At 44.3% G+C, this 15,416-nt stretch overlaps 2 protein-coding genes across 4 annotated transcripts; both read right to left on the bottom strand.

Moving 5' to 3' along the window:
• Positions 1 to 430: 430 nt before the first annotated feature.
• LOC118414578 lies at positions 431 to 5,650 on the bottom strand. The gene is made up of 2 exons (XM_035818724.1): positions 5,492 to 5,650; positions 431 to 2,350 (listed from the first exon to the last, which is right to left on the bottom strand). The coding sequence occupies exons 1-2, from the start codon at positions 5,517 to 5,519 to the stop codon at positions 834 to 836; spliced, it is 1,545 nt and encodes a 514-aa protein (XP_035674617.1). The 5' UTR covers positions 5,520 to 5,650; the 3' UTR covers positions 431 to 833.
• Positions 5,651 to 9,149: 3,499 nt separating this feature from the next.
• LOC118414576 lies at positions 9,150 to 14,164 on the bottom strand. Of its 3 annotated transcripts, none has more exons than XM_035818715.1 (5): positions 14,090 to 14,164; positions 12,207 to 12,373; positions 11,703 to 11,865; positions 11,153 to 11,238; positions 9,150 to 10,754 (listed from the first exon to the last, which is right to left on the bottom strand). In XM_035818715.1, exons 2-5 carry the CDS (start codon positions 12,327 to 12,329, stop codon positions 9,339 to 9,341), a joined length of 1,788 nt encoding a protein of 595 aa, XP_035674608.1. In that variant the 5' UTR covers positions 12,330 to 12,373; positions 14,090 to 14,164; the 3' UTR covers positions 9,150 to 9,338. The 3 variants fall into 3 exon arrangements, with proteins under 3 accessions (XP_035674608.1, XP_035674606.1, XP_035674607.1); XM_035818713.1 differs by having other exon boundaries at positions 14,073 to 14,159; XM_035818714.1 differs by lacking the exon at positions 14,090 to 14,164 and adding an exon at positions 13,873 to 14,029.
• Between the last annotated feature and the right edge of the window lie 1,252 nt (positions 14,165 to 15,416).

Raw genomic sequence — 15,416 nt, 5'->3', positions numbered from 1 at the left:
GTCTTGTTGTGTACCATTCTTCTCTAGGTTTTCCCAATGATTGGCATAAATCGGGCCACAGTATTTGTGCAATCAAAACGGTTATCACATCATATTTTAGCAAATTGAGCAAACAGAACTGCAGAACATGATTAGTTTTTAAGAGCATGTCAGTGTTTTAAAATGTATTGATGCCGTGTAACATGTATAGACATAAGCCTGATTTGCACTGACAACAGTGGGGTCTTACAAACGAATCTGGCCCATTGTTTTAAAACGCTTGGCTATACGTACATGAAGTACATACGTACACGTTAAATTAAGATCATGATTGGGGTCAGATTAAAACTGCAACAGCACATCAAGTTCTGATGATGTACCACAACATTTCTATGGTACATGACGAACACTACACATATTACATCCACACTTGTTCCACATATTTGTTTTCTTTTTATAACACTGCCTTCAAATGATGTCCTTCTACGGATAATAAATTATGACAAGTCAGCAAAATGAGCAACATTTTAAGATGCGTTAACTACGACGTTAAAGTCGCACAGTTGATTCGTAGTCCTCACTCGTTTGACCACACTCAAAGAGTTCATCGTGGTTCAAAAAGCGCGGATCAATTTATAGTCGCATGAGTCAAGTTCATGTTGTTTCACACTTGGCGCTTTCAAGCCACAATGTGCGCTGAAATCACAACAGCGTATGCAGGAATTTCCAGGTCAGGAATATGCCGGTGACATAAGCTATTCCTTGCGAGAAGACGACTTCAGTCGCTCAGCGTTTGTGTTCTTTCTTCCAACTGAGACTCAAAAGATGACTGTGAAGGATTCTACGGTCTGTTCTTATTCCATTCTTATAGCGGTGGTCTTGGTGCTACCATGTCCGTACAGGCCCCATATGAGGACGCCTATTGCGATCACGCAACCCACAACAGTCACGATCTTCCACTCGCGATCACTGTCCTTGTTCTTTCCGTGTCGATGTTTGTGGGAACGCCCGCTGGACGGGCGGGACGGTCTGGGTGTCGTGGCGGCGGAGACAACGCGACTCTCCCGCCGGGAACGGTGGTGATGGTGCGCGGATCTCCTGCGCCTGCCGCCCGCCCAGGCATCCTCCGTGCAGGACATGTCAGCTTGTGATTGCGAGTAGCTCATCGACGTCAGGTCCCAGCCCGTCATCGTGGTGGCCAGGCTTGACCGACGAGACTGCGGCTCCGACCGACGAGGGCCGTGCACTTCCAGCTCCCGTTGGTACTCCTCCAGCTTGTCCCTCAGGGACGGCATGCGGACGGACCCGGGAATGGGCCCGCTGTCGTGGCGGCTGCGCCGGCGGAGGTCCAGGATGCGCGGACGATGGTGGTCCCTTGACGACCTCCGCGAGTGACGGTGAGAACCGGACCTAAAGCCTTCAGCCTGCAGAATTTCATCTGCCAGGGACACCTCCCACTGCTCTTCCTCTCCTCTCTCCGACCGAGCTCTCCGGTACTGTCTCGGTGGTTCCTCCTCCACGGGCGGCACTTTCAGACTCGGCAGGGCCGGGTCCTTCTTCAGGTCAAACTTTTGCTTGGCGATTTCTCTCGGGAATTTCTCCCAGCCCTTCGGGATGTAGACACTGTCGGAGTACTGAGTGCTGTCGTCCCGAGAGGACTGCTCGAAGGACAGGTCGGCGCTGAGATACCCGGAGCTGACTCGCTGCTGCCGCTCCAAGGAGCCAGAATTGTCGGAGTCGTCTTCTTCGAAAGTTAACCCGTGGCCGTCTTCTTCTGTGGTGTACCACACCCCTCCGTTTTCTTTCGTATACGGGTACAGGGTTGTTTGGTACTCGTATTGGTTCCAGCTCTCCTCTTCAGCCATCTCGTCGTCGTGGAAGTTCGGGCCACACTCATTCTCCTCGTCGTAGAAGAAGAAATGGTCTCCTTCCATCGCCGGAGCCAAGGCCGTGAAGTCGTCTTCAAGACGGTCGCATGTCTGGTCTACGTCATCCATCGTGGCGTAGAGGTCGTACAGCACATCGTATTCCTCTCCGGTTACTTCGTCGTGCGTGTCGAAGCCGAGGTTGTCCAGGTCTTCCCGAGACTTGTACTTGACCGTGACATCGGTGATGGCTGATGATTTGGGCTGGCCCAGTGTTAGCCCGCCCGCCTGCCATTTCGCGATCAGTTCGAATTCTTCTTCCTCAGAGAGCGGGCCAGTTGGTTTCTTTGGCGGACTGAAGGGCGGCAGGCAGCCTGGTAAATCGTCTTCTTCGGTGTCTGTGCTCAGATCTTTTGCTGACATGGCTTGTGGGTGGTAGAGGTGGTCAGTCGTGGGGGCACATGGACCGGGACCCTTCCATCCTCGGACCTCTGCTTCTCCCCGTCCTGCATGCGAAGAAAAATAATCTTGTAAGCCTTATTTTTGGAAACTTGTTACTGTCACGTACATCAACGCCAGACAGCCAGAGATCGTTCCATGATATGTACAAGTCTCATATAGCTGAACTGTCGAGCCAAAGTCATGTTGATTCACGAGGGGCAGGTAGCGCTAGTATGTTACATTCCCAGAATTCTACATAAAGTTGAGGTCCGTTAGAACACTTGGTAATCATCTATTTTTGAAATATGGGGGTCACAGTCCTCTCGTATATTTCTAGACGTTGTGCCATGCCCTTGTTTTGGTAAGTGTCCGTGCAAAAACACCGCGCAAACCAAGAAGTTATTGTTTCCCTGTGCTACTTTATCCTATGTCGTTGTTTCATCACGATATTATGATTATGTGCAATCTTCAAGAAGGCTGGGAAAGAACCAACCGCCGACAAAGAGCTAAGATGTATGTAAGGCAGTCGTTCCCGTAAGAAGACAGCTGAATTTTGTACGACACATGTACGACTGTCTCAAGAAGACCCTCAGTTTGGGATCGCACGACAATCGTGCGACAAACGTGACCCGTTTTAAAGTCACGTTTCAATCGAAATATAACAAGAGAAGGTAACTAAACATATAGTTCAACTTTCGCAAGTGGCCACCTCTTCAAACCGGCGCGGTCACCTGGCCATAACGGCCACTTTTTTTGGCCCGAAAAATTTCCCCATAGACACAAGCGGCCTTTAACGTAAACGACCTTGAAAACATGGGGGTCACTTTATTGTACCATCGAAGAAAGCAAAGTTGTAATAGAATCCATGTTTACAAGTTAGTTTCATTCTATTGAACTGATATATGTGAAATTGAATAGGCCCAGCGGCCACCCTTAGACGTCAGCCATTAGTAAGACCATTACCAACGGTAAGATATATTAGAGAGTAAATGTTGACCCAAAACAAACAACATTGCGCAATAATTGTAAAACCCTACACCCCATCGAGTAGTACATCCATTAGTGCATAAAATATTAATGGAGGTAAAAGGGAATCAACCCTTCCTTTGAATTCAATTTGTGTATATTTGAAGTAATAATATCATTTGGGAATGGATACAATAGGAACAGAAGGAAAACGCAAATTGACTCTTTAAGGTTCTTTATATATACATATAAAGTCCATATATATATGCTATATAGTCTCTCACCAATCCTACTCCCGAGCGAAGCATAATTTACATGTGCGCAGTTCAGTCCAAATAGCCTGCGTCAAAAAAGTGGCCTAATCAAACAAAGATATAGATGATAGGACAGCGTCCGACTGACCATCAAGCTACTGAATTGTGTATCACTTCTGCTGTGTTTTTATCTTGGCAAAGTCATGTGTGATGGTAATCCATTTTTAGATCAACTTTCTAACGAGTATAATTCTCCAAGCAAAGGTTTCAGTCGGGGTGGATGAGTGGGGTATGTGTAGTACTGGCTGAGAATTCTTACGGCTGCCTCCTTCCCAGAAGACGTGAAAATTTCCGACTACTACTATCCCTACGACTGAAACCTCTACTTGGAGAATAAAAGAATATACGCTACCGGTGTTCTCAACATCATCAGTTGCCGGGGTAGCGGCTTCTGTTTAGCCATCACCCGGATATGTGTGAAGGTCAGTGACGCACACTAGTACGGGCGCCGACTTTGTGCCGTGCCGTCAAACATTGACATTGTGCCGTGTTTTGTAAAGCGCCGGTCTGAATAAGATCTCGATATAATTGCACATTTTGCCTACTTTCCAAGCAAAGCTTAGGCTCCGGCTATTTTTGAACGTTTTTTTGGGAACATTTTTATCGTTTTTATTTTGTACCGTATTCTATGTCTCGCGGCCGCGTCAAAGAACAGTCAGAGCCTAACATCTGCTCGGAGAGTACGTTTTTGTTGCCGTTAACGTTTTCATGTGGCACAAGAAATCAGATATACAAAACTGAAACAAATTATGTAAAGTGAATACAGTAGAAAAGGGGTTCTATACATTGTATATACGACTAAGCCCTTATGTTTGTTTCTCGTGTCGGCCTCTGCCGGGATTGTCAAGTTCACGGTTAGAAAATACAGCTGCGCAACCAGAGCTTGGCAGTTCTCTTTGAATCATTAACTATAGTCAGACCTTGAAGCATGGAAGGTCGTGTCGTGACTCTTGCTGAAGGTTTAAGGTTTTTAAAAGATTTTTTCACACAAGAGGTTACAAAGTCAAGGTGGTGCAAAATGTACGCTAAGTACAGTCAAACCTGTCTATAGCGACCACTCAAGGGACCGGGCAAATTTGGCCACTATAGACAGGTGGCCTCTGTATAGAGGTGGCAACTTGTAGATAAAATACCCAAGGGACCGACAAAAAGTGGCCACTATGGACAGGTAGAGGTGGCCCCTAATACAGGTTTGACTGTATAGCAACTAAACGTATTGTACCTTCATTCTGAAACATGTCGAAACATGTAGTAGACCCGGTCTTCTTGTTAAACCTCAAATTACTATTTCCAATTTAGACCGGTTATAATCTACACGCTATTCTCCAAGCACAGGTAGTTTGGCGTTTTTCTTGTTGTCGTTTTTTGCCTTTCAATTTTTCTCTGTTTTTCTTTCTTTACATTTGCCGACCATAACAAGCCAGTGCCTAATTTCTGCTTGGAGAGTAAAAAGCCCCCACCCTGTAAGTATGGTCCAACACCGGTTTTGTGTGGGAATAACACAGAAAATGGCATGAAAAATCTAACAAGTTGCTTATTCTATATTGCTGATACGTCAGTACTAGTTTTATTCCTTCTTTTCTGTGTGACCCGCCGTCCCATTCCGACCGCTAGCTCACACGTATTTCATATGTCTATTACTGAACAAATATAGGCGTGTATAAGTGACGATTAGGCAATAGGGTCACGTACCTACATACATGTACCTTATTAATAAGGTAATTTTATTCAGTAGGGTTCGACAGCGGCCAGTCTACGATACAGAACATTTCTTATCCAACACTGAAAAATGTACTAGAAACTGTAAACATAAACAATAACATAAACAGTGTTAAGTGTTCAGCATTGTAATTTTGCGTCTAAAGAAAAAAATACGTCAAGACTCGTGTATTTTTGATGAATATCAAGTAAGAAAGCCGAACTCACCATTGATAGAAGAGCACACTTTACACATCGTAGTTTACAGAAAACACCGGCCGGCACGCTGTTAGGTTGGACCGTTCAGATTTTTCCCACCGACCTCCCTCTCCGAATGTCAACCCGGCAAGAGAGCCGGCCGGGCCGGGAACTTCGCCTTTGTAACCTGCTTATCGGCAAGTTGACACAACGACCTGTTTGCACCGGTTAGGCCGCAGGATCTAAATTGTATGGGTAACATCAACTACGTGCATTAATTTTCGCCTGATATGGAAGGAAATGGGTAGAAAATCTTTTTCTCTTCAACATGATAAGAAAATAACGAAGATGAGAAAGCCAGAGTTGTGATAAATCTTGATTGCACTTGTAGAAGCGACAGCAGCTAGTGTGATAGCATTCAATACAGTACACTTGTCAAATTAGTAAGCGGTGCTGATACATTAGTGTCACTTCGTGCATTTCTTGAATCTGGGAATATTTTTTTTCTTTTTCTTTTCCATCTTCTTTTTCATCACTGCCTCCTATACGATGATATGATATGATTTGATATCCTGCTTTTTATTTCGCACTCTCGCATCAGATTGGGAGGCTGCAGAGGACGTTATCCATAGAATTTACTTACTGTGGCCCTACCAACCGGGAACATGTAAATGTATCTTTAAGTGGTCAGCTGACTTCTTAAAAGGGGGGCTTCGAGTTCCTTAATAAATGTAAATTGTTCAATAAGCGTAAATGTTTTCCATTCAGCAACGTTGTTATGTTTGTGAAATTATGTAAAATATGGTGCAAAAATTGATTAAACGTCTTGGTAAAGCCTCTTTCTCCTCAGAGACGCCAGTATATACGTTATGTTGTTGTATAAAACCCCTGACATACCCTCCCATTGAGGGATAGTCAAAAAGTAAACGCGCGATCTATCGTGTGCAGCAGTAAGCAATGGCAAGGGACCCATGGTCTACGTGCGAGCCACCATGTCTGTGTGTTTGAACAAGGACACACAATGGGCACGTAGGATGACGACACCGCTGGTCGTGGTTGACCTGCAGGCCCGACTCAAGTACCCGACAGCACCGCAAATACATGTGTTAACAATGGTGGGCGTGCCCTAATCTTGTACCAGGCTCTGACTCCGAATAGACGTAGATACGTAGGTTCATTATTAAGAATATCACACGATAAAAAATGTTTGAACAAGACTTAAAGAGACATCACCGTATGGTACGTAAGATGGAACCAGACACAACAACGAAAAATGGTACCAGGTACTTCAAAGAAACACAGACTTTAACCTGGCGTGTCGTAATCTTGTACCAGGCTCTGACTCCAAGCAGAGGTGGATATGTAGGTTCATTATCAAGAATAACCACACAATATCGACATCGACCGTAGAACGCAATTAAGTGTCAAGAAAAAGTCAACGGAAAATGGTACCAGGAGAGGAGAAAGAAGCATAGACTTTAAGCGAGCGTGTCGCAATCTTGTACCATGTTCCTACTCCAAGCAGAGCTCGAGGTGGATACGCCCAGGTTCATTATCAAGAAATATCACATGAGAAAATGTTTGAATAAGGCTTAAAGAGAGTTTGTCCTGTAGAACACACTTATGTGTCCGAAAGGCCAACTGAAAAAATGGTACCAGGTACAGAGGAAAGAAATATAGACTATAACCGGGCGCGTCGCAATCTTGTACCAGACTCTGATTCCGAATAGACGTAGATACGTAGGTTCATTAGCAAGGAATATCACACGATAAAATGTTCGCACAAGACGTAAAGAGATATCGCCCTGTGGAATGTAATCATATATCCAAAAGGTTCAGCAGACAAATGGTACCAGGTACGGAGGAAAGAAACACGGGCATGTCGTAATATTGTACCAGGCTCTGATTCCAAGCAGAGGTGAATACGTAGGTTCATTATCAAGGAATATCACACCTAAAAATAACAAGACTTTAAGAGACTTATCCCCATGGAACGTAATTAGTTAAATGCCCGAACAGGCCAACGGAAAAATGGTACCACGTACGGAGGAAAGAAACATAGACTTTAATTGGGCGTGTCACAATCTTGTGCCGGGCTCTGACTCCGAATAGAGGTGGATACGTTAGGTTCACTATCAAGAAATATCACGCGATAAAATGTTTGGACAATTAAAGAGAAAAAAATCGTCATTTAGTGTCCGAAAGGGCCAGCAGAAAAATGATACCATGGCAGGTACAGGGAAAAAAGACAGACCGGGCGTGTAGTACTAGGCTCTGACTTTCCTTAGAGGTTGATACGTACGTAGGCACGTGTTCATTATCAAGAAATATCGATATCACACTATAGAATGTTCGATCAAGAATAAGAGACGTCGCCTTGTGGAACGTAATTATGGGCGTGTCGTAATCTTGTACCAGGCTCTGACTCCGATTAGAGGTGTATGTACAATGTTAAAGTCTAGACTATCTGATATGTATATCCAAACATTCTGTCATAATTTGAGTATTGATACCGGTAAGTTAAGGTTTAATTTTTTTACAAGACATGTAAGACATCGTACACCATGGAAAAATATCTAGATATTTTTGATCTGCGTTGTGCTATTAGTAAAATCAGAATTAGTGCCCACCCCCTTGAAATAGAAAAAGAGCGATATAAGAAGCTACCCGTGTACGAAGAACTTGTAAATACTGTACGTTAGATATGGTAGAAGACGAAATACATTTTATCTCAAACTGCCCCTTCTATGATCAAGAAGGAAAAGAGCTCTTAAAAGAGGCCACCAAATTCTATCCTAACATCTCCACGTTTACAGACAAAAAGAAAACTACTCTCCTTTTAAGTTACATCTTTAACTAGTTTAAGTTAGACTAAAGTAGTCGCTTACTATACTGTTATTTGTATTTGTATAGTACCATTATTTGTAAGTCACTTGCAATTAGCCCTCGAGCAAGAATTTGCAATAAAACTTATTTATCTATTTATTATCAAGGAATTATCACACGTTTGAACAAAATCGAATGAGAGACATCGCCGTGTGGAACGCCATGTCCAAAAATGCCAACGGAAACAAGAAACAAAAGACGTAATCTTCGACCGCAGGCCAGTGGGTGAAAAGCAAGTGATATCATCATTGGAAGCTATTGTTAACTTGCCCGTAACTACAAGTTCGTTCCAAATATGATTATAAATAAACATCATTTCATCATTCATGGATGATTAAAAAAGATAAGCAGTAAAAATAATTATCATCTAGCTTACTCAAAAGAGTTTAACACATTTGATCGTGAGGTAATTTTAAGTATACTCTGTGAGTAGCTGTTCCCAGAAGATAAGCACTTTATAGTATGCAAATAGGTTAATGCATAAGAGAATATTTACATTAGATATAAATCATATATAGATACATAATACGCTGACGAAAAACAATGGATGCTGCCGGAAATTTTGTTTAGATACTTGAGTAGCTTTTATATTGAGAACAAGTCTGCTTTATTGATCAACGAGAAAAAGCACATTGTAAGGGAATCAGAACATTATTAAACAGCTAATATCAGCATCTCCTTCGTATGATGAAAATCAAACCTGACAGAGGTTATAGAGGTACGATATCAAAGAATACCACAGAATTTGGCAGTCAAGGATGGAATAGAACTTTCAAAACGCAGGGTCATATTGGGGATTGTAAAAAATATGTACATTAAAGGTTTCATGTGTAGGACAGTTCAATCAGATTCAAAGCTCCAAACCACATATGTATCAAAATGTCCCACAAACTATTCTTAAAACACAACTTTATTGTATAAGCCTCCGATTATGAATCAATAACTTCCCAGTGCCCCTTTGATGTCAGATGCACGTAAGAAGTTCATCTATCTACATGAATCGCATCCTGATTATGCCGGCTACCGCTAGACCTCCAGCAGCAGCTACCGCTACACCTCCAGCCACGCGCCACCCAGACCAACTGCCCACTCCTCCACCGTCTGCGTCCTTCTGCATTGAGGGTTTTTGCTCGGTATCTCTGTTGGCGTTCTGGCCGTTGTTTTCGTCTGCAGTACGCTCGGGAACGGTATGGGGGCGCTTCGTAACAGGTGGTTTGCGCGGACAGGTGTCTGTTGGTCGGGTTTTGTTGTCCTGGCTGGGTTTTGAAGCAGGTTCCCGCGCTTTTGGTTTGTTTGGAGTAGGCGCTTTGGAATGCGTTGGGAAATCTGTGGATTTTGGATCTGTGGGGCTGGCGGCATCTTTGGTATCTTTCGGAGCAGTTGATGTTATAGTACCGCTTATAGTCGCGAGAGGTGCTTTCGAGACGTAGTCGTTCATACCGTCGTCGTGGACGCCGTCGCCGTTGTCAGTCGGCTGCACCACGTCTTTGGGCTCCGTGGCTAGCTCGTTTTCCCTTCCGTCACAAACGGTCACCGCAGACGTACGCTTTCCAGCTCCTGATATGAAGGCCACATTTGTCGGTCCTAGGCCTGGAGGTTCTTTCTCAGATTTCCCTTGCTTCTCCGCTCTTGTGATGTTGTCGATCTTTTGGAGTGATTCGGATTCGGCTCTGTGGGGAGGGGAGGTTAGCTCGTTGTTCGGAGGTGCTAATTCATCTCCGCCGAGGTTCCAATGCTCTTCCATGGAGTCTTCAAAGCCAGGTGGGAGTTCGAAACTCGAGCCGGAACTTCCTCCTTCATCTTTCTCCCCGTCTGAGCGATTGCCCTCTGCTCCTCTGGCATCGTGCTCTTTCTGCATTAGGTATGGGATGGGTGTGCCTGAGCGCCCCCTGTCAGCTTCATCCTGAGCCTCAGACTTCACCTCCTCGAGGAGCGCATCCTTTATCCTGATCTTCTGCATGTTTTCTTCCTCGAGTTCCCTTATCAGCGCTCCCGGCTGTACATGTTGAGGCGACCCGTCCAGGTGATCATCCTCCGCTTCCTCGAAGAAGGCAGTCGGCTGCTCTTCTATCGCGCCGTGTTCGGCACCCTCCGTCGGGTTTTCCTCCACATCTCCATCTGCATACGTGCGTCCTGGCGCCCTGTGGTCGTCCTCCATCCTTCTTCTGACGAACTCCGTACTATTGATGCTGCAACCTTCCATTGAAGGCATTTCTTCATCCTTATCATGTCTATCGTCACCGCCATCTTTCTTTTCTCCGCCCTCTTCCTCCAACACCACGGCTACCTGTCCGTGGTCAGGCCGCTGGTGGGGCTGGGTGTCCTGGGCCACCACAGAGAAGGGTTCGACCTGGGGGTCTGCTGGGGGTTGACCAGCCGTGCGTCCCTGTCGTGATGGACCGGGGCCCTTAAGGAGGAAACAACACCTTTTAGAATAGGAGAGGGCATTGTTTTAAAGGAAACCTATACGGTTAAGCAACAATAAAGATCACGCTACACATTGTACATAGTACAAAGTCTCCACATGAGGGAACCGATAGAAAGAAAGTGGTTGACATGTTTATTGCTTATCATCTCATGATCTCATTAACAACGAACAGCAGTGCTCGACCACAAGAATAGCAGTCAACATTTTACTATGGCGCAAGAACAAAATGGCGTATTTGTAAACCTTCTTCCTAACACTTACTCACTGAATCCCTTTCAGTCAGTCCCAAAGCTAGATCACGGATGCTATGGCTACATACATAATCTGCTGAAGTGTAATCCCACTACCATGTTCAGACCCTGAGACCACGATGTTACCTGCGGGACTTGTTGTCCTGCCGCCGTCCCAGACGGTGAGTTCTGTCCGGTCGGCCCTGCAGCTGCTCCAGACGTCGGCCTGGGAACTGTGGCGGGAAAGACATGTTATGACAGATCAATCTATCTGTCAATCAAAGACTTTGTATGTATGACTCTAACAGGTTTCTTAGACCACCTTCTTAGAACATGAAGTCAGCGAACTCTGGGGTTTCCCAATGTATTCATGATAAATCTCCAGGACATGGATAACGTTATCATAGTGGGCACTAAACAGTATCATATTTTGAAAGGAGTGAAAGAAGCCATACATCAGAGGTTATCAATCAACCAAGACGGGAGTCGATACCAACTGCGTTGGCCCGTTACTGACGTCACAATTCCGTTCAGTTCACGAGACATAGGCTTCTGGTCATTTCAACTTGACAAAAGGATCAAAGGACAGGTTGAAAGCTTGTTGGTAAAGCACTTTATATTGTATACGGGAAATATACCGTGTAAAATCTTAATCATCGTCACAGGAGAACTTTCATTCGAATTTTTAAGACTATACCTTTGTGATAGGGGTCCAGTTTATCGGCTACATCGTCGTGTCCGAGAGCTAGAAGTGCCCGGATGAGGGCAGGAAACCAGTCTTTCTTCCTCTTCAGCTCCCACAACAGCTTACTTACCGCTGTGCTGGCGCCGTAGTTCCTCTGCTCGCATGTGATCGTTTCCTATTGTTGGAAAAACAACAAGAAAGAGAAAAGCTTTAACCTTAGATACCACCTGGAAGTATCATGTAAGTTAGGGGCATGTTCCTTATAGTACTCACCTACCCTCCACCCCCAGAGTTCCACACAGATTGTACCATAGCCTTTTACTGAAAGTCTGTATCGCTCCCGTTTCTAAAAGTATTTTTCTACCCCCGATTCCACAGGTCTGTAAAGCTCCTCCCCTTTCCAAATGTTTGTACCGCCCCCCCGTGTCTGAAAGTCGATATTGTCCCCGTTCTGAAGCACATGTCAGAAGTAGATGGCATAAAATGGCACAACATTCATTGAATAATAAGACATACCACAGCTCGTTGTGTAAGAACTTCTTTGAGGTAAGGTAGCATTTCCTCGGGCACGATCGTCTCACACAGCAGAGGCTCGTGTTTGTTGACAACATCTTTGTACGGATCCATGAAGCCAACCATGTTCTGCCCGTGACGTCACTACTACGTCAGAGTGTGGTCAGTAGCTGTAACATACATCGTTATGTGTGTTGTATATATGAAGTTACTTCCGTTGAGACACGAAACGTTTACCGCATGTTAAGACATTTAGGCGGAACAAGCGTTCGTGTGAGAATGATGTAGCCCTGCTTCTTATCTCTTCCTGTTTCTGGTGCTTGAGGTCATGGTATACTATACGTACAAATAATGCTCAGCTGGTCTCTTACATATGTTAACTTTAAGAAAATACATGGCTTAAACTTGTACTTTGTTCTTCTATTAGACGGTTCGTACAGCTAATACTTGAGCCGTGCTGACGGGTAGCCTTGACCACCCTGACAACTACCCGCCCACTCAATAGGACACATAGGCAGGTGAAAAACGTATTTCAGTTTTGGCGTCGAAACACATTTGGTTCCTTCATATTAAAGACAAGATCATGGTGTGTGCATGACAGAAGATGCCAAAAAACGGAAGTTCTGCTGCAGTGCCAAGAATAGCCACAAGAAGCCCAAACAGATCATCACAATCCATTCACCACAATTTGTGGACTTACTGCAGAAGCCCCCCTCCCCCTTCATGTTTTTCACGTGTAAACAATACCCTGGGCCACACAAAACAATCAATACTGGGCAGGGCAAACACATATCTGTAATCAATAACTGACCAATCTCACGACACGGGGAGAGAAATGTGACCTCCATCTTTAGTCTGAGCTATGTGAAAACCTGGAACCCGGAAGTTCCCTAAAAGTATTTGGAACCCGGAAGTTCGAAAATCGTAGGACGCAGTTCCTCCAAACCTCGAACTAGGGAGCTAACATCACTACGACTGTCATCCCATACGTCACACCAAGCCAAAGTACACGTTTCCAGTGTGTTACCATATCGATACAGCTGTCATGAAGTTAACGTTATGTAGTTAGACAGATCAAGCAGGAAATAAAGTTGGCACGAACGTTCTCGAATGAAAACTGTTCGCCCGAAGTTCCCCCAATCTAATCTCACATTCATATTGGTACTGATACATGTGTGCCCTTAGCTTCATTGGAGTAAACTGTGCCAATTTCTACATATTGATGTGGGATATCACCATCCTTGATGTCCGTAATAAAGCTATACAACCTAACATGCATATGTATGGTACCGATGACCTAGCTAGTGACATCGTGACATACTCAACGCAACAGTATAGTAGTAGAGATCCTTTGATAAACTAAGATTTGGGCATAATTCCAAAACTATGTATATCCCTTACAATGAGGGTTGCATGTCACAATCATATACTCTAGACTTGTATACAGGAACTTATTATTCAACCACCAAAGTCATTCGTTCGTCTGCCCTTACGTATAATACTGTAAGTAAATAGACTTAATGATACCGAGTGATCATGTGAAAACTTCACCACACTGCACTACACTAACATACCTGTAAAAACCACTAGCGTTCCTTTAACATAGTCTGGCCACCATCTGGGGTTCTCACACAGATTAACTCACACAGGTGAGAGTGAGAAAACCCACCTGTGCCGCTGTGACCTGCTGTGAGTTGTTGGCCCAACCGCCGATTTCCCCCCAGACAACGTACACAACACACTGACACGATAAAAATCCCTTTCGTGGTACGTAGGCGCTTTTCAGTTCCAGGGTATTCCCCTATGACTCATGAAAACGACAGCTCGCATTGATGTGGTGAAAGTATAGTTTCATGATCAACACATTACCTTATTGGGGACTGTACCTGAGTTTCGTATCCCTCGATCTTGACTGGACTAAATGCTCAATGCCATATGATGGCTGTGCCCTGGTGCACTATGACCTTTGCACCTTGCGTTTAATAGCTGGGTGCGTTCAGGTGCGTTAGTAGGTTCTGTAGCGCTTCTACTATGATGGCGACCGAATAACCTGTTTTGCAGCTTAAATTTCCAATACATCCGTAACATTTTATAGGAAGAAGTGGGACGATTACCCGTGTTCTGACACCTCTCTGAAGTTCATTTGTCAAGTCTCCAGCTGAAGCATCGTCATTTTAGATTTTAATGAATATTGCCTATTTTCTGCAAGTACATGTCTAGTATATCATAGGAGTCCGAAGGAACGCCAGTGATGTTGGAAGTAGAGCGGAGTTGGGTCATTTCACCTTGTGGACAGAGGCTCCGAATGTAGAATGTAGAATTAGCCAATGAAGTACAATGAAGTACACACAAGTACATTTGTCTTCAATATGAAGCTTTGATGTTGGCGCGCAAAACGTTTGGGCGGGTCCAAAACTGCTATTTTCAGGATGAAGTATTCCCGGTCGTAGGCAGGGTGAGAGTCCCCGCTGTCATGTTGCCAATTGACATCTCTCGAATTTTCTGGACGTTTTTGCTGTGAATAGGAATAACAAGACTTCTAATGGGAGAGCCACAAGTTGTGGCCTTTACTAGTATCTATATTGTAAATCATTGATATCTAACTCATAAATCCACCTGTCTCGCTAACTACGGGTGTCATCGCCTGTAGAAGATATTCGACAGCGTAGTGTTGAGGTCCAGGGTCTTAAATACTTCATTCACGTTGACGTATACTACGGTACGTCACAGGAGCAGTGCTGTAGCTGTAGCCCTGTGCACGAAACATTTTAACGTTATAGCTATCCTTGTGTTTGTACGCTATGATAACATAACATAACACAACACAACACAACACGACACAACAGAACATAACATAATATAACATAACATGTAGCAATAGAGAGTCAGTAATATAATGCAAGTAAATATCCTTTTCCCCACCACTGAGAAAGGCCCATGCATTGTTAATACTGTCACACGCATATAGATCTCACGGTAGCAATGACGCAATGGAAACCGAAACCTGTCATCGAAACCTCAGCCACAATATATATAGCTGCGGCATTCCCCTAGCCTATATCATTGTACTGTGTAGATACATATTGTCATTCGGTTGGAAGGAAAGCTTGGGTAATATGAATACTTTGTTATCACTGAAACCACAAGAAGACATGTGCTTTTCATAACTGTAGCCATGGCCTAAAAGTATAATAGAGATAACCAAGATACAAT

Source organism: Branchiostoma floridae, chromosome 4 (genome assembly GCF_000003815.2).
Source record: "Branchiostoma floridae strain S238N-H82 chromosome 4, Bfl_VNyyK, whole genome shotgun sequence".
Taxonomy (NCBI): Eukaryota; Metazoa; Chordata; class Leptocardii; order Amphioxiformes; family Branchiostomatidae; genus Branchiostoma; species Branchiostoma floridae.
This window is presented reverse-complemented; position numbering and strand designations above follow the sequence as displayed.

Coding starts and splice junctions, on each gene's coding strand:
- LOC118414576 (XM_035818715.1), bottom strand. CDS start 12,329: ATGGTTGGCTTCATGGATCCGTACAAAGATGTTGTCAACAAACACGAG. Junction 11,866..12,206: donor TTCTTACACAACGAGCTGTG/GTATGTCTTATT, acceptor TTCCAACAATAG/GAAACGATCACATGCGAGCA. Junction 10,755..11,152: donor CAGGACAACAAGTCCCGCAG/GTAACATCGTGG, acceptor TTCCTCCTTAAG/GGCCCCGGTCCATCACGACA.
- LOC118414578 (XM_035818724.1), bottom strand. CDS start 5,519: ATGTGTAAAGTGTGCTCTTCTATCAATG. Junction 2,351..5,491: donor AGTGTGCTCTTCTATCAATG/GTGAGTTCGGCT, acceptor CTTCGCATGCAG/GACGGGGAGAAGCAGAGGTC.